The sequence below is a fragment of the Cavia porcellus genome, unplaced genomic scaffold, assembly GCF_034190915.1.
Source record: "Cavia porcellus strain 051 isolate PalLab524CR breed Dunkin Hartley unplaced genomic scaffold, mCavPor4.1 scaffold_27, whole genome shotgun sequence".
NCBI lineage: Eukaryota > Metazoa > Chordata > Mammalia > Rodentia > Caviidae > Cavia > Cavia porcellus.
Genome location: NW_026947510.1, coordinates 41,233,178 through 41,254,193, shown reverse-complemented (window position 1 = coordinate 41,254,193; position 21,016 = coordinate 41,233,178). Strand labels below are relative to the sequence as shown.

At 39.6% G+C, this 21,016-nt stretch overlaps 1 protein-coding gene across 2 annotated transcripts in view; it reads right to left on the bottom strand.

Moving 5' to 3' along the window:
- The window catches only part of Dera (deoxyribose-phosphate aldolase), a 111,295-nt gene that overhangs the window by 65,717 nt on the left and 24,562 nt on the right, over nucleotides 1-21,016 (bottom strand). The window contains exons 1-5 of one of the 2 annotated variants that reach the window (XM_013153207.3): nucleotides 18,225-18,264; nucleotides 12,971-13,068; nucleotides 11,706-11,853; nucleotides 9,966-10,061; nucleotides 7,053-7,187 (exon numbers count right to left, since the gene is read on the bottom strand). In XM_013153207.3, the coding sequence (XP_013008661.1) occupies nucleotides 7,053-7,187; nucleotides 9,966-10,061; nucleotides 11,706-11,853; nucleotides 12,971-13,068; nucleotides 18,225-18,249 (502 nt within the window). In that variant the 5' untranslated portion in view covers nucleotides 18,250-18,264. Of the gene's footprint in view, nucleotides 1-7,052; nucleotides 7,188-9,965; nucleotides 10,062-11,705; nucleotides 11,854-12,970; nucleotides 13,069-18,224; nucleotides 18,265-21,016 lie in introns of those variants that run through there. The other variant, XM_003470320.4, reaches the window with a different exon arrangement.

Below are 21,016 nucleotides of genomic sequence, written 5' to 3'. Positions count from 1 at the left end.
AATGTGCCTTTGGTCCTGAAATTTGTCATTCTCTAGCCCTAAAACTCTTAACAATGATGAAGTATATACTCCACAAACCAAGTTTAGGAGACTAACTCAGACCAAAAGATATAAAAGTACCTGCAGCTGTGGAATAGGAAACAAATACATACTTGTTGGGAAAAGGTCCCTGCAGGTCTCAGTCACTTTGGGAGCCAGGTCTGCCAGGACTCTCGTGTGGAATAGGTTTCAGAAAGCCAGCTAAGCTAAGCTAAGGAACGAGACTCCTGAGCCAAGCCTGAATCTGTTGAGATTTCTGTCACTGGTAAACAGATAATGCACATGTATGCAGCAGAGAGGTCATGAAAAACCATGAGAACCACTCTGTACACATGGAGTATGGAGTGCGCACATGTTCCAAAGTCCACTCAGTAAGATTTATGAGAGGACGTGCCCCTTCTGGTGACTATTTTCTCCCAAAAACTGCACAAGAAACATAACGCAAGCATCCACTTAAAGAAATACTGGGCTGGAGATACAGTGGCAGAGCACTTGCCAGGAAGGCATGAGGCCCTGTGTTCAATTTCTAGCACCAAAGGAGGGGAAAAAATAACTGCAGTGTACACACTGACCTCAGGAATAATACAATGAATATACCATGTATCTAGTAGCAATGGCCCTGAACCCTATTTATACATCACATCAAACCTGGTATTACACACGCCCAGGTCAATGTGTGAGGTTCTGGAAGGAGATAAGCTAGAGCAAGGACTTCAAAGATGTTTGTGTGGGAATTCTGAGGACCAATAATGTACCCCACACCTTATCCAATCAGAAGTATTATCCCGAGACAAATCAGATGTATGCATTTTTCTGTTCAGATAGAAAGAGACAAAGAACATGCTGTCAGGAAAGGACAGGGCGCCACAGTGAGCCAAGTAAGACCCGATAGTGAAAAGTTTAACAGAAAAGGATCAGTCGCAAGAGGCCAGGACAAACTAAAAAAAAAAAATCTATAAACCAAAGAACCCCACAGTCTGGACTGCTTGTTATAAGGTGCATCACCTCAGGAATTTCAGAAACCTCCAAAGCATCATCATAATCTAGGATAATCCAAACTTGGATAAAATAATTGTGAATAATCAAGAAAGTATTATTTTACTAGAAATTACTGACCAAATAAAGGAAACGTAAACATTTCACTTATTCTGAATGTCTACTTCAATGATAAATGATGAGTGAAAAGTAACGCTGAGTTTCGTGAGCCTTCGTCATAGGATCTAACGGACTTTCTAAAATAGAGTGTGCCTAATGAAGGAGAAGTCACACTGGTACAAAACACTTCAGGGATGACAGAGAAGGTAGAGGAACTTGTGAATGAGACCGGCATTATCAGAAACATAAAAGTAAATCTCAGAAATGCAGTCGTAAGTCATGAGAAGACTGTGTCCAGAAGAAACAGCCCACTGTGTGGAACACTGAGGGACCAAGCAGAACAAACAACTGAAGAACATCCCCGGGGGCATCCTGAAATGAGGGGTCATTATCATCTGGCTTAGAATTTGGCAAAATAAATATGGCTCCTTTAAGAATTTCTTCCCTGAAGAGAGGGGAAAAAAGGGATAACTAGCTGGAGATGAAAGGAAATGTGGGTGTTTGGTTTGATGAAGAAAAGGTTAAGGACGCCATGATCATTAGGGTTGATGGTCAACTCACCAGGGATGGGAGCCACTGAAGGATTAATAAAGCTCGCGTCTAGGTGGGTCTGGGTGGGTCATGGAGGTGTGATGCTGGGGACTCTATGTATTCCCTGGCTCTTTCCTATCTGGCTATGTTCTCCCTTTCTGTTTTCCAGAATCCATGAATTAAGCAGGTTTGTTCTGCACCATCCTTCAGGCACAATGTTTCTTCCTTGAAGCCTGCTGATGATGGACTAGATCCCCCAGAACTATGAGCCAAATGAAAGCCCTTCTCATTGCTTTATTTTAAATGATACTCAGCACTGAGGCCAGGACCTGTGCACTGAGCTACGTCTCCAATCTATTTTTTTTAAATTTAACTTGATTTATTTTTGAGTCAGTATCTCCCTCAGCTGATGAAATACCCAAGGTTGGCATAAACCTGGGAAATCCTGTCTCAACTCCCCACAGTGTGGGGACTACAGATTTTCACTCCTACATCCCACTTAAACCTCTCCCCCTTTAAATTATGGGTGCTGGGTGTTATACCACAGGGATGGAAAAGCTAATACATGTATTTTTGTGCTCAATGTGAAGGAACTAAAAAACAGAGGCTGGAGATATAAGCAGAAAGTCATGTCCAGCACATGGATAAGGACCTCTGCAAATGCAGAATAAAGAGCCACAGACAGAGCGGAGGGGCTTAGGCAGATGGCGTGAAGGAAGAAGCAAAGAAAGGCAGACGTGACATGAAGACTTTGAAGGGGCTCCTGCCTCGTCTCCTGATGCCTCTGAGAAGCAGCAGGAGGCTCTTCTCCTAAAAGAAAAGGAGCTACACGGTGAGTGGAGGAGTTAGGCATCTGAGGACACCAGAGATATCAAACGGTCAATCAGAAAAACTGGCGAGAGAAATACAAGCATTCTCCAGTCCCTTCCTTGAGTGTGCATCCCCACCACGGACCTGTGTGGCCCATGAGAAGTATGATGCGCTCTGGATGCCTCGCTCTAACAAGAGTGATTCTGAGCAAGGGGTGACGGCACATGTCTGTAATTCTAGCACCCTGGGAGACTGAGGCAAGAAGATTGTAAGTTTGAGCCCAGCCTGGGCAACTAAGCAGGACCCTGTATAAAAATAAATAAAACAAAGCCTGGGGATGTAGCTCTATGAGTAGTCCTAGTTCAATCTTATAAGCAAAAGGAAAGAAAGAAAGAAAGAAAGAAAGAAAGAAAGAAAGAAAGAAAGAAAGAAAGAAAGAGAGACAGAAAGAGAGACAGAGAGAGAGAGAGAGAGAGAGAGAGAGAGAGAGAGAGAAAGAAAGAAAGAAAGAAAAAGAAAAAAAGAAAGAAAGAAAGAAATTTTTTGTACTTACAAAGTAACCTACACACCCAGGATATGAAACTGTAACATCCTAACAGGTATTTTCATCAGCACGCTTCAAAAAAATTAACTTCAAGCCCCTGTCTTAGTAAATGCCTTATGGTAAAACATGAGACTGAAAAAACATACTATGTAATCAAACTGAGAATTGAAGACAAAACACTATAGTGAAAAATGTCCTAAGTGATTATAGATTTCTATTCAGAAATAAATTTCTAGTATTAAATGTTTTTTTCCAATTTACTTTTGGGCAAAAGGTTATTAGCACCATAAAAAAAAGTTAATAGAAAAGTATAATGTAAGACAAAGACATGTTATTATATTTTGCATGAATGCCTGCTATTGAGAAATTATCAGTTTTTAAAAACAACCATTCCTAGCTCATTAAGGAATAGCCAATTACATCAAATCCCAGCTCCCATTGTGTTTTGTTTTCCAATTAGTAGTATTCGAGAGACAAGAGCACAAGTTGTAATATAAACTGTACACTTGCATGATAAAAAGACATAAAGGACATAGGAGTTTTTATCCAACTAAATCACAGAGTTCATTTCCAGATTTGTTTTATTAATATTGTAAACATAATATTAAGTACACTCACTTTCTCCTCTTATTCTACCCTTAAATCTTAACTAGTATCTGTGACTAAAAGCAGGTAAGAAGAATTAATACATGGGTCTGGGATAACTATTTAAAATAAGTCTTTTAAGAATGACTACAAATCCCAGATGGCGATACAACTCTAATCTCAGCACTCAGGAGGCTGACGCAAAAGGATCACAAGTTCAAGGAAAGCTTGGGCCATGTAATGAGTTCAAGACTGTCTGAGATTACACAGTAAGACCCAGTCTCCAAGAAAACAAAGGAATGACTGCAATTGTTCAAAGCATGCATGAAACGATAATAAGAAAAGGAACACAAGTTGAAAACAAGAAGATACTTGTGAACTATCATGAATGTAAACCCAGCAAGGACTAACAATGTTGGTAAGTACAGACTGAGGGCACAGGGACAGGGGAGAAGGCAAGGAGAATGGGAACGGACAGGAGTGTCACCCACACTCCCAGTTACAAAACACAATTTCCAGCCTATTTACAGCCAATCATGGCAGCCATGTAACTGAGCTCAGGTCAACAAGATATAACAGGTGTTGTATAAAATTTCCAGGTAGGACAGACCATCTTCACTGCCATCCAGAGCCCTAAAAGGTGCCTTAGACGATGGAGTGAGTGTCCTTGAGTGGGACACTAGTTGCCATGTGCTTGGAACTGGAAAAGGACAGTAGTCTGTGTCTCCGAGCACTTTGTGGAGCTCCCACAGTACCAGGAAATGCCCCGCATCTGGGCTCTGTGCAGGAGAATAAATATTTGCATGATCAAAGCACTGGCTGAACCTCGCTACTATCCAGCCTAACACAGTTCATAACTGGTAACAGAAGCAGGCTTCACAGACCAAGGCTCGACAGATAAACGCAGTGCTTCTCCCTTGGCCCCAGGGTTTCACTTCAGTTTCACTTACCCATTGTCATCTATGGTCAAAAATATTTAATGGAAAATTCCAGACATAAACAACTCATAAGTTTCACCTTTCATTACAGGACACTGTTATCATTGTGCTATGTTATTAATACTAACCACCGATCATGCTTAATTCATATAAATTAAACTGCATGACATATAAGAAAAAATAGTGTATTTACTATCTCAGGTTTCACATATCTGCTAGGAGTCTTAAAAAACATTCCTTGCAGATAAGGGAGGACCAGTGTACAGAAAGACAGTCACAGACAGAAATCACGGAGACACTGACAAGTTCAATAAGCAGATTAAGCAGAAATACATTAAATATAACATTTGGTTCAATTCCCAGTACCAAAAAGAAAGAAAAGCTAGCTACATTTTAAAAAGTGAATAAGTAGCATGTGTGTGTATTCAGAGAAAGAAGTCTAGAAAGATACTCATTATCGTATTACCTGAGGTAATTTCTAGAAATAAAATTATGAAGATTATCCATTTCCTTTAATGTTAATTGGAATTTTTAAGTGTTTTGGTAGAATTTTCATAATTAGAATAAAGTATGGCTTTTAATTGACACACACATAACTAGCCAGGTGCTGTGATGCACACCTGTAATCCCAGCCCTCAGCAGGCTGAGGCAGAAAAATCACTAGTACCAGTTTGAGGCAGTCTGGACAATATAATGAAACCCTGACTTACAAAACAAAACAAAACTGAAAAAAAAAAAAAAAAAAAAATATATATATATATATATATATATATATATTTGGCTTTAATTTGTGGTTTATTTTTTATTACTTGTTATAATGACATTTTTGGCAAAAACTGTGCTTTCATTATCAATGTCTTCTTCATTATCAATCTCTTTATCCTTAGTACATAAAATACATTGAAGGCAAGTCTATTTGATTTTTTAATGTCTAATTATAATACGTGTCATTAGTAGGATAGGCACTATCTTACTGTAATCTAGTATGATAGTGAGTCTTTAATCTCAAAGGTGAATATGAAATAATATGTAAATAACATGTACGAATATTAGGCGTAGAAACAAACTTGATCAACTTATTAATAAACCACATCCTCAAGATCCACAAAGATTAACATAAAAAAGAAAGGCTTTCCCCACCTTATTAAGACAAAGTTTGGGAAGCTGGTGGTGGTGGTGCACACCTGTAATCCCAGCACTCAGGGCAGGAGGCAGGAGGATCACTGCAAGTTCAAGACCACCCTAAGCTACAAAGTGAGCTCAAGGCCAGCCTAAACTGTAAAACAAGACCTCGTCTCAAAAAGACAAAAAAAATAAAAAGAAAAAAAAAAAGCTAGGCATGGTGCTACATGCTTATAACCGCACGACTCTGGGAGGCCCCACCAACCTTGTACCCACCTTTTCTCAAAAAATAAAAAGGTCTAGGAACATAACTCAATGTGAAGAACCCGGGTTCCTCTGTACTGCAGAGGCAGAGAGACGGAGAGAGAGACAGAGAGATAGAGACAGAGACAGAGACTGAAAATGAACTGATGGATAGAAAAGCAATCGAAGAAAAGAGCCCCCGAGATCCGGCCATGGAGGGACTCAGGCAGCTTATTCACCCGCCCTCTTGGTAAGTGCCGGCAGCGTGGGCCTGGAGAAGAACCATTACCTGTGCGCCTACTGCCATGCAACCTGAAAATCAAGCACCCTTCTCCCACCTGCCCCCTCCCCCCTTAGCTACTGGGGATAGATGTTTCAGCATCTCTTGGGAGGATGATCATACGCAGTATAGCAAATATGGGGGATTTCCTTCTAACTTCTGTTTGAAGGCATAGGTTGTTTTCACTGTTTTGTTATGTTTCTTTTGCTCTATTCAGTATTCTCAATTGGTTTTATAATGTTCTATTTTTGGTTTGATTTCACTATATCTAATTGACTGGACAACTATTGTGAAGTTAAAGAGATATACAATAGTACCTATTACTACTATACCAGTATCCTACTGTGAAATCCTGTACCAATTTCACTGCATTGTCTCCACTGGCTTTGTTCTGTCTTGTGCTGTTGCATTTTTACTACTTTCAAAATTTAAAAAAAAAAAAAAAAAAAAAACCAGAAAAGCAATCCAACAAGTAAAGTAACTGCATAAAAGACCTGCCTGAATGATTCATGCATTGAGTAACAGAACAGTATCGAGTTACACAGTAACTACTCCCTTCTAAAAGAAAAGCATAATAGTAGTACAAAATTTTTTAAATTTTGGGAATCTATTGTATGGAAACAACTACACACTCAAGCACCAACAAGGAAATAAAAAGTTCACACAGATAGGAAACTGCCCAGATGGGACATAAGGGTGAGGAATCAGCCATGTTTTCTCCTAAGTCCATACTCTGGTCTCCAGGCTTGCAACCTCCAACAGGGATCTCCAAAGCCAGCTGCCTCTTCCCAGATCCCCACCACTCTCCATCTGATCCCCCCAGGGACGGGCGGGGCTTCCGTCTTAGGCAAGGACAAGAACCCACCTTCCCACCGGCCAGTCAGCACCAGGCTCCGATTAATGACCACGTCAATTTCCTTAGCCCCGTCTTCCACAGCCAGTCTGATCTCTTCTAGCCGTGTTTTTAAGTGAGTCTGTGCAGCTGGAAAGCCAGTGGCCACTAAACAGAAAAGAAGGAAAAAAGGAAGAAAGAGAGGGAGACAGGAAGATAGAGAGATAGAGATTGGGGGAATAAAAACAAATTTCAATTGGTTAATAACTCAATCAAGAAATTTCACTTCCAACTCATCCCCCCCCAAAAAACCCAACATTTAGAAACTAAAGCACTCATGTCACTTGAGAACATCATTTATAGAGTTGAGCATAGTGCCATAAACCTATCATTCCAGCATCTGGGAAGCTGAGGCAGGAAGATGACATGTTCAAGGCCAGCCTGGGCTACAAAGTGAGATCTTGTCTCAAAAAAGCAAAACAGCCGGGCATGGTGGCTCACGCCTGTAATCCCAGCACTCAAGAGGCTGAGGCAGGAGGATCGTGGCAAGTTCAAGACCAGCCTAGGCTACAAAGTGAGCTCAAGGCCTGCCTGAACTGCATAGAGAGACCCTGTCTCAAAAAGACAAAAAAAAAAAAAAAAAAAAGAAGGACTTCACTTATACATAACATAAATGTGAAGAAAGAAAATGTTCTAACATTGCTTTGATGTTAGGACAAGTATTACGTTCTCTGGAAGACCTCAAATTAAGATGTGCAGAGAGGCTTAGGAGGGCATACTAAGTAGCAATTTAAAAAATGTGTTCTCAACACAGCAGCAATCATCAAACAGTAGCTGTAGGTTGTTTTGATGAAGACTAGTTAATTCAGGATCCTATTCCTGACCAAGCTGGCCGTCCTCCTTTATTCACTTACGGTTGATTTAATATTGATTTATTCACTTGTGCACTAACCTCTTTAGATGCAGAAAGCAGATTATAATATTTAACATTTAGATATAATTTCTTACTATGTTCTGTCTTAAAACAAAGAGCTAGGCACATGAGAATAAAGGGAAGAACACTCAAGTGGAAGAAAAACACCTAATCAATCCAGAGAACTGGAGAACAGAACTAGCAACTAAAAAAATAGAAATAAATAAGAAAAATGAACATGTATATGCACTTGTGAAAAAGTAAAAGATTATCCTTCCTAAATGAGAAAATGAAAGAACATCAACATTTTTGGAAAGTATTAATAACTTCGTATCTACCATTCATTTCACCCCGTCTGTAAAAAAGAACCGACTGTCTTTGCTTGACGTTATTAAGTTCCTTTGGTCTGCTGTCTTAGTGGGAAACACACCTCCCTGTTGTACAAATAAAAAACTGAACAGATGAGACCGATGAAAAGTGAAGGTCTCCAAAAGCTTTAAGGATTCTTACAAATAAGTTGTATATACAATATACCATATTTCTTTTGATGTGTTCCTCACAAAACAGATTAGATTTTTATTAGATTTTAACAGATTTTAAATAGATGTTTTTAAAAAAAGCAAAATATAAAAAGGGCAGAAGTAATACAGAATTTCAAAAAAAAAATAGTAAGAAATCAGCACTAGTAATATATTACATAGTGTTATTTTAGTTAGAAGTAGTTGTTCAAGGTGTAAAATCTAAGCATAAAAAAATGAACAGACAATCAAACAATGACAGCACAAGCTATTCTTTTTGATGAACTAACAGAATTAGTAGTCTGGTTATCTATGTTGCACACTTATACATACAGTTATATGTGTACACCTACAAGTTGTTCTTTCCTTTTGAGCACTTTTTTCTTTCATTATTACAATATCTTTTACACATTTTGGATCTTTTACTCTTCCGATTTTTCATTATTATTTATTTTTTATACTAGAGAGACCATACGGTATTCACAAATGTGAGTCTGATTTATTTTACTTATGAGTTGAGTCTCAAGTTACCTCCATTTTTTTTTAAAGACCACTTTTTTTAAAGTAGCAGGATACTCTTCCAACATCTTTAAAAGCAGAATCTAACTCTGAATCTGTCTGTCCATCCATCCACAGACAGACTCACTCAAATCAGACTTGGGAACGCCTTCTCCAGCCTACCAAGTCCCCCCGACTCCACCTGGAGCCAGGCACTCCTGCCAGTGCCATCTTTCATGAGTCTTCTGCACTTCTCTCCTCTGCCACAGGGGCTGGGATGACTCCCCCAATTCCACTTCTCCCTTCCTAACCTGTCCCTGCCACCAGCTATGCCAAGAAGCTCAGCAAGCCACGACTCTACTTAAAACCTTTCTGAGCTACACTCATTGTCAGAATAAAGCTCAACGACCACGGCACTGCAGGAAGGACCCAGGCCACTGCGCCCAACTCCCACCGCTCCCACCTTGCCCTTCCCCTGGACCCTCCTGTTGCCAACACCTTTCAGTTTCCTGAACGTGCTTCTGCGGCTTCACTTGTTAGCTCCTGGCCAAAGGCCATTCCCTCCAACCAACACTGTCACCTCCTCTGCAACCTTCAGAACCTAAAATAATGATCACCTTTGCTGAGAGTCAGCAACCTTTGCAAAACAAATCACTGCCTGCTCAGTTACAACTTCTGTGCCTTTTGCATGTCTTTATTCCTGTATTTGTGTGACACACACAGACCTAAACCAAAATAATATGCACAAGTGCATATGTAAATACATTACATGTTGTAATTTTTCAACCTGATTATCCTTCCTGCACGAACCAAGTTTTCTTAAGGATGGGGATACAGACCTATATTCCTAGGACTGAAGGCCTGCTCTTCATCAAATAAGGAAAAAGTACTAAAATCAGGAATCAATATAACTAATGTAAAATTAAACAGTAGTATAAATGTATGCATAATATCCCACACTGAGTTGAAGATAGAAACCTGTTCAAAAATAACAATGAAGGCCATGACCAAACTCACCTGATGCCACCGGAATGTCACAGCCCGCAGCCTTTAGGGCTTTCACAGCGTCACAAACTCGAGCAGGATAAACACATACAGCAGCCGTAGTGATGCCTTTGAAGCAAGAAATCGTAACAGCCTACTTTATATGTGGTTCAACTCACACAATATCACAATATGCTTTTAATTACGGTTTATACTACAACACTGGCAGAAATCAAAATAAGAGAAAAACTAATTCCCCCACATGCAGCAACACATTGAAAGGTTTTTACTTCCACACTGTCTCTTAGTTCTCCAACACCTTTTTTGACTGCTGTGCTAATGGAAATCATTTTGATACATTGTTCTTTGAGGTTAAGCTGAGGCACTATTTTGTTTACATTCCTTAAAAAATAGTCAATGAAAATACTTCATTTCATGTTGAAGATAAAATCTAGGTTGTACAACATTCTAAGAGGACAATAGATGTAAGGTAAGTGAAATGTAATATAAGTATGATATAAAAAAAGTAAGTGAAATTTATAGGGTTCCAACAAAGTGACATTTAACTACACCTCTTTCATCTTTTGTAGAAAATAAAACCTCAGCCTGGAGCCCTTGCTGAAGGTGTATGCTCTTCAATTTAAAAAAATTAAAAATAAGCCACTATAAAACTAAGCAGCATCATAACCTCATACAAAGTTGTTACTTTTAGCAGAGGATTTCTGATTGTTTTTTGCTTTGTTTTCTGGTGCTGGGGCTTGAACCCTGGACCTCACACACACTAAGCATGTGGCCAGTCACTCACTCACACTCACAGTCTCAATAAGGTGTTTGATGGTCAACTAGAAAGAAACACAATCAATACTTCTCAAACTACTATGATGCCTGCCTCAGGTCACTGTGACATCTCTATTCACATGTATGATAGATGGCAGGCACTTTGGAACCACGAAGCATCTGTCCGCAGAGAGATCCGGCTCCTAAACCAGTCTGCTAAACAGCAAGACATGCCATGTTGGAAGAACCTTTGAGTCTTCCACTTCTCAGTTTCCTCACTTCGAGAGGAAGGGGAAGAGCCAGGCACAGGCTGATGCATGCCTGGAATCCCAGCACTCTGGGAGGCCAAAGCAAGAGGATCACAAGTCAGAGCCTGAGCTGGGTACCTCTGGAACCTAAGATCCTGTCTCCAAATAAAAAATGTTTAAAATGGAGTGGGGATGCAGCCCTGGATTCAGTCAGAGACAGAGACTCCATTTCTAAAATTAGCTCCAAATTTAAGGCAACTTTAGAAATTCTTTCTCTTGTGCCTACTGAGGAAGTGAAAGACCTCGTATACAAGCATGCAATATTTACGATTTGCGTTTTATTCTCTAAAGTATTTCATTTACTCAGAGAAAATACTTTTATGTTTGAGATGTGATTATTAAGTAATGAGACTGTCTTTTTCATAGATGGCTAGGGAATCAGAATCAGTATTTTAGTCACTAGATACAAAACTTCCAAAGGTGAAGAGTTGAAAAGAAATATAAGAAAACTCTCAACTGCAAACTTCAATCCACCCATAGAAAGAACTGACCTAAAAACAAGTCTCAGATTCCTTTCATGCTATCTTTCAAGGAAGAATCTCAATTATGTTTATACACACATGGCCAGAGTTTTAATCACCAATTTTTATCACTGCTGTCAACTCTGCAGCGGAGTCTTAAGCTCTCTTAGAGCTAATAATTAGTACTATAAGCAGGCAAACACCAAATGCATTATATAGAACATTACCTTCATCATGCATATTTAAGGCTTTTAAGAGATCTTCCCGGATTGGGTATTTGGCTTTGTAACAGAGCCTTTGAATATTGGAAAAGGTATCATCACCTGCCAGTGTAGTGAGATCTATAAACGTAACTGCTTTCAGGAGCCAAGCAACCTGGTAGGAAGAAAAGAAACAAAATGCAAATAAAAAAATAACATTAATTTCCAACTCTGTTAGTAGAAAATCATCAGACAAATATGGATACTAATATCTGACATTTACAAGGTTCAAAGGCAGGTTATGATACAGGATAGAACCATAATTTAAGATGAACTTTACCAACATAAAGCAGGAAAAGTAGCCTTCAATTTTTTTCTCCCACAGATATCCCAAATTGAAACTTCTAATTTACCACACGCCCTCACATCTGACTTTGCCTTTCCATCTACTGTGGAACCCGCAATGGCTACACTAATGGAAGAAAGCTGCAAGATTTCTATCTTAATTTTCTCTCCCACTCTAGGGTCAGAGATGTGACATTATTTTTAAAAGTCTAAGTGACTTGTTGCTTCCTTTCAATTTAACTCAATTCCATTTTATAAAAACAAACACATCGTTATTTCACGACTCATTCTCATCAATTTCCTTTTATCTTTTTGATCAGACTATTTCCAAAGATGAGCGAAATGTGAAATGTCACTCTGAAGGAGTCAAATCAGTGTCCTGTCTCCCTCAGGAAGGGACACTGAATTTCATTTAGTCCTGCACAGCACGTCTTTGGCTGGTATACGCTGAAGAATACGCTGACCACAAGGACCGTGCAAAACATCATTTCGGGAATTCTGAAACATGATTTATTGAAAATAACAGTAAGGTAAACATGATGGTCAAAGCAGGTCAATTTTTATACCTCCAGGTCTCAACAGAGGACATATCAGGCTTAGATATTATGGCTTTAAAATTAAAATAGACGACAACTGAAGAAGGCATGTCTAAGAAACTGAGTAGCATGATGAGAAAATACGCCATTTAATTCACTCATGAATAAAGATGCCTCAAATTCATTTGCGGTTTTGCCACTCAAGAGTGATAGGATTTTTAACTTGTTTGGATAAATGTGTTATCTTTCTCCAACCCGTCATCATCATATATGAATTATTAAAATAAGTCAGGGACAGCTGCAATCTTTTAAGTTTCGATGCATCTTGAGCAGAATTCAATACCGCGGCCTTGAGGGAAGAGGCCTTGCATTGTGACACACGGGGACAGAAAGCTCCAGAAGAACCCTTACCTGCCATTCCTTCTTCACAGGTCTGCGAGCCTGGATTTGTTCTGCCCGCCTCACAACTGCCGGCTGATTCACCTGTATTTTGGAGATCCAGCTAAGGTCTGAAGGAGACAGAACAACGCTTTTTTGAAAAAGTTTAAACACAGTCGCCTCTAGTTACAGGGTACTTGAAAGGCCACATTCATCATTTGATATCAATGTTCTTTTAAAACGTATGCTTCTTTTCTCACCCAACAAATACATAGCCTTGTGGGAGGGAGGCAGGTCACCATAAGGCATACTTCACATGCATCAAGTACACTGGGAACTTGAAGAACCTGTATTGATTCCCTACACAGACAGTAATAACAACTGGGGGAGGGGAGGCTGTGCACCCCACACCACGTGCCCCTGACAGCAAAGACTTATTTGTGGATGTCTAGTCCCAGAGAGCAAATGATTAATAAATACTTACGTGAATTAATGCAGGGGCTTACAGGAATGAATCCTTGATTACTACCCCTTTACTGACAAGATTAATATCTACTAGATAGGACAGGATACAGCCCATCAAAGGAGAATTTTTCAAAACATATTAGAAATAACAATATTGATAGAACAGAAGTTAGCAAAAAGAGAAAGAGAAGCTGCTCAAAGTTCCGGAAGACATCTCTGCAGCTTCTGTTCTAAAAGTTGTTTCTTGTACCTGTTCTTAGATTCTCTTTCTGCTTCTGGTAGACTGTACCCAGCTGGCTAATGTAAGTCAGTTCTCAGACTCAGTTAACACTTGGATGTGTCTCAGCCACACAGCAAGTGTTAAACTCATCAAATAGTCGCGGTGAAGTGGGTCCTTGTACTCACCGCGTTGTGAGTCATGGCCTTCCTCACTGTGGGCCATACATCCAACACCAGGCCTGGTGCTCATGTATTTCAGTGGCACCCAGTAACGGGTAGCTACAGGACACCGTATGTATTACTATTTACTTTCTGCCAATAAGCTCATTTCTGTATCATCCCTCTAGGGATTCCAAAATATTGAAACATCAGCTCAGAGATCTTTCAAAGACTACTTACTGTCAGAAAGTTATCCACTAGAAAGAAAATGTCTTAATTACACAGTTCTGTAATAGGACAGGAGAAGAACATCAATTGCATACACAACATAACACAAATAATAATAAAGTATTTGTAGCTACCACAAAGATGAGAGCAAGAAAACCAGGAATGACCAAAGACAGTCCCTCCTATTTCCATCTACTTCTTCTTCAAATTATATTAACAGTACAGAAATTCCTAGCTGGAATCTGAATGTTTAATAATGATAGTCTTGTTTAAATATCACTAAAGAAGGAACAGAGTTTGGGTGCTTTCTTTCTCTCTAATTAAATCACTGTGCTAGCTGAAATCATTTAATAAAATGGATTTTTGTACACGTTTCAATCCTGCTGCTCCTGCTTCTCAAAGATATGTTTTCCTGCTTGTGTGCTGAGTCAACTTCACAGAGACAATGAGGCGGTCAGACAGACTTCTGCCTCTGAGTCAGTTCAGGGCAGAGTTCGAGAGATGAGGACCAGACAGCCACACTAGATTCCTCCTAATTTACCTAAGGCCTAGTACAACTTCCCCCCTTCCCAAATACTACAGAGAATCTTATTGATTGATTGACTGTGTGTTTGTGTGTTTAATCACTAGTAATGACAATTATACTGAGAATAAGGATTGTGTCAGGCAGATGGTAACAATGACCAAAGCAAAGAGTTGTGTAAACTGTGAGGCTTATGGCCAAATAACTACTGACACTAGACAAAAAGGTACAAACACATCACTCTGCAGGGCACAGCTCTAAACCTCACAGGTAGAGCATCATTTCTGTGTACTTTGTGCAATTTTGCAGTCTATTTTTACTCCATCTCCTTCACCCAGAATGGCACTGGTATCTAATTGTTTATTCCCCATTTGAGATTTAAAACTCCAAACCACCTGCCCTGCAGGAGGCAGTCTATAAGTAGTCTGAGTGGTTCATAAAGCCAGAAATGATCTAATTCTGCAGTGTCTTTCCCAACCGCTTCTCCTAGAATGGACTTTTGGACTCTTTAAGAGAACACAAGACCAAAACATGAATGGGATGCTTGGGGACATTTCCTGTAAACTACTAATTTTTAGTATAATTACCACCCAAGGTTAGAACAGCACCCAAGGCAAGGCCTTCTTACTCCTCAAACACCACTTTCCAGAGATCTCTGCAAACCACGTACTGGAGGATGTAATAGGATTACTACTCTCACAGTATGAGTCTTGACTGCTAAAACTATCATTCATGGTCATAAAATTATCCAGCCCCATATTTAATCCAGCCACAGAATTTGCCTCTGTGACCTCCCATGGCAATGAATTATATAAGTAACTATCTCATTTTATTAGCACTTAATTTGCTACTCTTTAATTTCATCAAGTAACCCTTGTTCTCATATTATGGGGTCTGGGAAAAAGAAAGGACTGATTGGTCTTTGTTATGTCCTTCATGATTTTTAATATTTCATTCAAGTACCCTTCAGTGTCTCCTTTGCAGAAGTGATTCTAATGCACACAACCTCATCAGGCCCATGGAATCTTCTTCTTATGAGACCACAGAGTGGAGGGCTTCAAGTATGCATACCTTTGGGGAGCACAGATCTGAAAGTGTAATTGAGAAACAATAATGTTCTTCTTAAAAATCTCCAAGGAAGAAAAATGTCATTGTTTCTCTATGCCGTTTTGGTGGCATTCAGGCCCTTCTGTCACTTACAAATGTGTTGTCAATTACTAGTTTTATAATCTTCTTTTATTATTATTTTTCTGGTTCAAGTCTCAGTGGAGATAGAAAACATTTTCCCCGCAAACCTCTTGGTCTAGCCTTGTTGTTACTTTTATTTGTGTTTTTGTGGATGCTTCTGTGATCCTCCTCCACACTATTCCTAAAACAGAATATAGATAATAACCCTAAAAAGGGAGATGTATTTTGAATTTGGATTGCCTTTGTTCCTAATAGATAAAAATAAACAATAATATTTTATATTAGCAATTCCCTCCAACAGAAAAGTGAGGAAGAGATTAAATGTCCCATTTGTCTATTCATTCTTTCTGAGCTTTTATATCTAACTGCAGTACCAAGTGTGTTTCCCAGTATTTCTCTAAACAATCATTTCCTGACAGGTGCTTGTATATTTTAAAGTTCCTTCTTAATTGTATCCATTGAATTGTCTATTAGTTCTGAATTGTTTGCTTTCAATTCTCATATAAATCCTTCCAGGAATTCACCACACCCTCTCATATGTATAAGTGTCTAGCACGGAGATACTTGTGCAATAAATGTGCCTCTTATATCATTGGAAATTCATGTTTCATATCAGACACTGGAACTAGTAAAACATCAGGTGATCATGTCTGATCTTTCAACCTTAGCCTTGGAAAGGCTTAGCTTGGAGAAAAAGATACCTGAGTATCATCACACATTTGATCCAACCGGGCTCATGAAACATTCAACTTACATAGTGAATTAGCAGACAGAGCCTTATCCAATGCCTAATCAAAAAGGAAAACAGACCCCATCCTGATAGCCCATGCTTACTAGCAGGTGGCATTCAGAAGTAGTCTCTCCAACCATCTAACATCCCACAAGCCTGGGCAAATGCTCTAGGGCTTCCTTCCATCCTGGGCATCAGCCAACTCTCCTAACATTCCACCCCAAAAGATGTTCAAGAAACCAAGACACCAGTGACCTGACAATATTATCACCATAGCCCCAACGGCCTTGCTATGTACAATGATACAGCACCTTCTGCCACTGCCTCAATCTATTAAATCCTATCCCACATCCACACATCTATAAGAGCATTTTTAGAGTACTAACCGAAGTAATGAGTATTGTACTACATCCTCTGAAAAACTATAACCACAACTCAGAAGGCTTGCACACCAAACACCAATCTGATCTCCCAATTCATCACTTCTGACCAAACTCATCTACTCTTGCTCACACCTCACTTCCAGCAAGCTATCATTTCCAGTATGTCTAGAATCCATCACTAAACGGATTGCAACACTTGCTGCTTACATCATCACAGTGAAAGATGCTCTGGATTTACTGCACCAGTATCTAAATTCTTGCACCTTGCTCTGCACAGTAGCATCACTATGTAGAATGCAAGTAGATTTAAGCAACAGAAAAAGGGCTGCAGTTGTCACTGCTGCTGCTGCTGCAGCTTCACTGATTCTGCCTGCCCTGCTTTCCATGGACTGTTTCTTCTCTTTGATGCCCCTCTGCGATGACAGCCTGCATTGAAGCCAATCATGGACTGGAAAGAAAGGACCAGCCACTGGTTTGACAGTCATCACTCAACTGATCTGGGCAGCAGAGCTAAAATGACAGTGCAGAACAAGACAGGTGACAGAGTTCTAGCTGCAACTCTGCCATTATGAGAAGACTGAGCTCACTAGAGAAAGTTTCCACACGCAGAGCTGCTGTGACAGATGAGTCGATGATAAACCACAGTCAAGGAGAGGGAAGGCATTTGGTACAAGCAGTGTAATACAAGTAAAGATCAACTCAGAAATGGTTATGGCCTGTTTCTAAGATGGTGATAATGGCAAAGAAGTTGGATTTGGAAGGAAAAGACATCACTGTACATACAGGTAAGGTGATTATTGGGCCATAGACATTTCTGAAATTGAGACCGACTGGAGACTTGAAATATTGGGGGGAGAGCACTATTAACAGATTTAACTAGACTGATGCATAAGATAGTACCAAAAGACAGTATTAAAAGTATGCTTCTGTTAACTCTGCATAATAAATATTCACTTAATTGAAAATTTGGGGAGGAAATAAAAATTCATTTCAAATGGCTAAGAGAAAAAGGCAAACAGGTAGAAAACATATGGTCAAATGGAGAGGCTCCTTTGCCTTTGGTGCTGAGTTATCACGTCAAGTAAGGGTGTAAATCAAACAGGTATTAAAGACGTATTTAGAACAGCATAAACTAGAACATTTCTATGTGTTTTCTTAGGTGGGGTGAACTTAAAAAGATCACAGGGAAAGCAACTAGTAATTTGAATTCAAATTAACTAAAATTAAATTTCAGTCCTGTCTCCCTAGGTACTAAAATGTTAAATAACTCATAACCAGGAGATGTCAAAATTAAAAATAGTAATAAGAAGCCCTATGCCTTATACGGTCTTGTTAATGAGGAAACAGTAAATAAGTTATGCATGCAATGGAAGTTTAAGAAACAGCATGTACCTGGTGGAGAAGCTGAAGAAAACATGTTGGAGGAGTTATTCCAACATTGACAAAAAAAAGTGGGGAGCTGGACATGGTGGCAAGCACCTGTAACCCCTGCAGGAAAACTGACGCAGGAGGATCACAAGTTTGAGTCTCACCTCTTCAACTTGGTGACCCAGCAAGAGCCCATCTCAAAATACCAAATAAAAACGGCTAGGCTGTAGCTCAATGTAAAGCCATGGCTTCAATCCCCCGAACTGCTGAAAAAGAAAAAGTAAAAGGATAAGAGGAGGTGGGTTGGGCTGGCTGAGGAGGTAAAAGCAGGACCAGCAATCTAAAAGCAAGACTTTGAGATATAAGAACTCAAGTTTGGTTCAAGAAAAATTTCTTTCTTTCTTTTTGCCCTGAAGAATAAAGTATACATCAGAGAAAAACAGAAATAAAGCTTAAAGGCAGTCTGGTGACATATTAAAAGCTAAGATTGGTGGGCTGAAAAAGTTAAACAGTCCATAGACAAATGGGAAACTGAAAGTCTTAAACCTCATTCTAAAAAGCAAATCCAAAGTTCTATAAGCCATTAGTTTGCTAACTGAATACAGAGGTACAAGCAGAGGTTAACCTAAATTTCAGTATCTCCTTAGAGTACATTCATCAGATTACCATTTTAAAAAATTCAAAAGGAAGGCAGTTAACAAAGAACTTTTTAAACGTTAGTAAAAAATGTATTACAATTAAAGTCACACTTGTCATACCAAATGACAGAAATCTAAATCCTGGCTCCTAAGCAAAAAGTTCACTTAGAACTCCATGGTCTGTATTTGCATACATGGTATTCATTAGTCAACCACCATGAGATGTGTTCCCTGCAGTCTGCAAACTGCCTCTCATGATGCTCCTGGTGCTGTTTTCCAGCGTATGTGGACAAGTCACTGGTACCTCACTTGCTTCCCCCAGTGTAGCAATTGTGACACACGTGTTCAAGTGTGAACACCCTGTCCCTGGAACACTCTTCCCTCCAGCCTCATGAGTATCTCTCTGTCACCCTCGGTGTCAGTGTCTACATCACTTTCTCCACGAAGCTTCCCCTAACTTCTCAACACACTGGTGTCAGGTGCCCTGGCTCATGTGCACCCTCAAGTCCCTCTGCTACTTCTTCTGTCAAGATCTTTTGTAAGAAAACAAGAAAAAGCGAGGGAAAGTTCATACTCAGGTCTACCACAAGCTCCCTCCCCCAAGCCAACACTGAGAACACTTGTAGTCAGGTCTACACACCTTCCCCAGCACACACACACAGAACAAGAGCTCAACTCTGCATAAACCAGAAAAAAGAACCAAAAGACTAACCAACTGAGTCTTTGAATGAAGTGACCCAGCAAGATCACCCTATGGTTGATAAGTCTTATCACTTATGTAAAAAACAGCTAGTGAGCTTCCTGCTTCTATTTTGAAGGAAGTCCACAAAACAAACCTCCCTTCTGACACCAACTGAAAGCTTGGTGAGATACTCTCCAAATCATCAGAGGCTCAGTAATTTATGACAAGGAGCTGTGTGATGGTGCACACTTATAATCCAAGTACTTGGGAGGATGAGGCATGAGTTTGAGGATTCACTTCAAGTTTAAGGCCAGCCTGGGCCACAAAGTAAGCTCAAGGCCAGCCTGGAATACATAGCAAGACCCTGCCTCAAAACAACAACAACAAAATTATCAGAAGGACATTCAGAAGTCACTAAACATTAGAAAGCAAAGAGTCTCAGACAGCTCCTGGCATAGTGCTTCCCACCATCCTTCCCAGGGAGTAAGAGACAGAGCTCATTCTTTCTGGTAGCAATGGATGACAATATGTGCAGAGTACAACCAACTGGGGCATCTCACATAGACCTGGGTCTAGCTGCCCAAGTCTGTCACAAAGACACGTCTAGCTGCCAGATGGCTGACCTAAAGTCTCTAGCTCCTCTAGAGTCAAGCTGATACCACAGGACCCAAAATTCTCATCATGAAGCGTTGTTAAGACTCTGTAATGGTCCAAAGTCCCAGCTAAACAGAAGACTTCTAACAGGACAGCCTGAAAGTTAGATATTGGCTCCTATAAGCCATGAACAAAACCTAGACCTCTCTTTGGGCAAAGTTAAAATGGGACTACCCAGCTACCTGTCTAAGGTAAAAAAAGCACAATGTGAAAGCACATTGTGAAAGCACAATGAACCAGTACCTAATCTATGATAAAATTTTCTTTCATAAAAGATAGTAAAGGTGAGGGGAAAAGGGAGCAGAGTCCTTAGAAGAAGTAAACAGTGGTAAAAGCAATGAAAAAAGAAAGTTATTAAGAAAAAAAAATATAGGAATTTCAGAAAAACAAGAAAATCAAAGGATGTAGAGAAAATGGTACACTTCAACAATATTAATGGGAAGGTTAATTAGTATAGCTACTGTGGAAAGCAATATGGAGGTTCAGTAAAAAAGGGAATTACCCTATGATCCAGCAGTTCCACTGAGTGTATACTCAAAGAAATGTTCACATGTTCATTGCTGCTTATACTAACCAAGATATAGCACCAATCTAATTGTCTATCAACAGTTGAATGGACAAAGAAAACATGGTACTCATATATTGTGCATGCAATGGAATACAATTAAATCCTAAAAAGAAAGAAGTCCAGTCATCTGTAACATCATGAGTTATCTAGAAAATATTATAATAGGCGAATAAACTAGGCACAGGAGAGAAATACAGGCTCTCACTTACATGTAAATAAACTCAGAGAACAGAATGGTGGTTATAAGCAGCTAGAGAATTGGGGATGGAAGGTG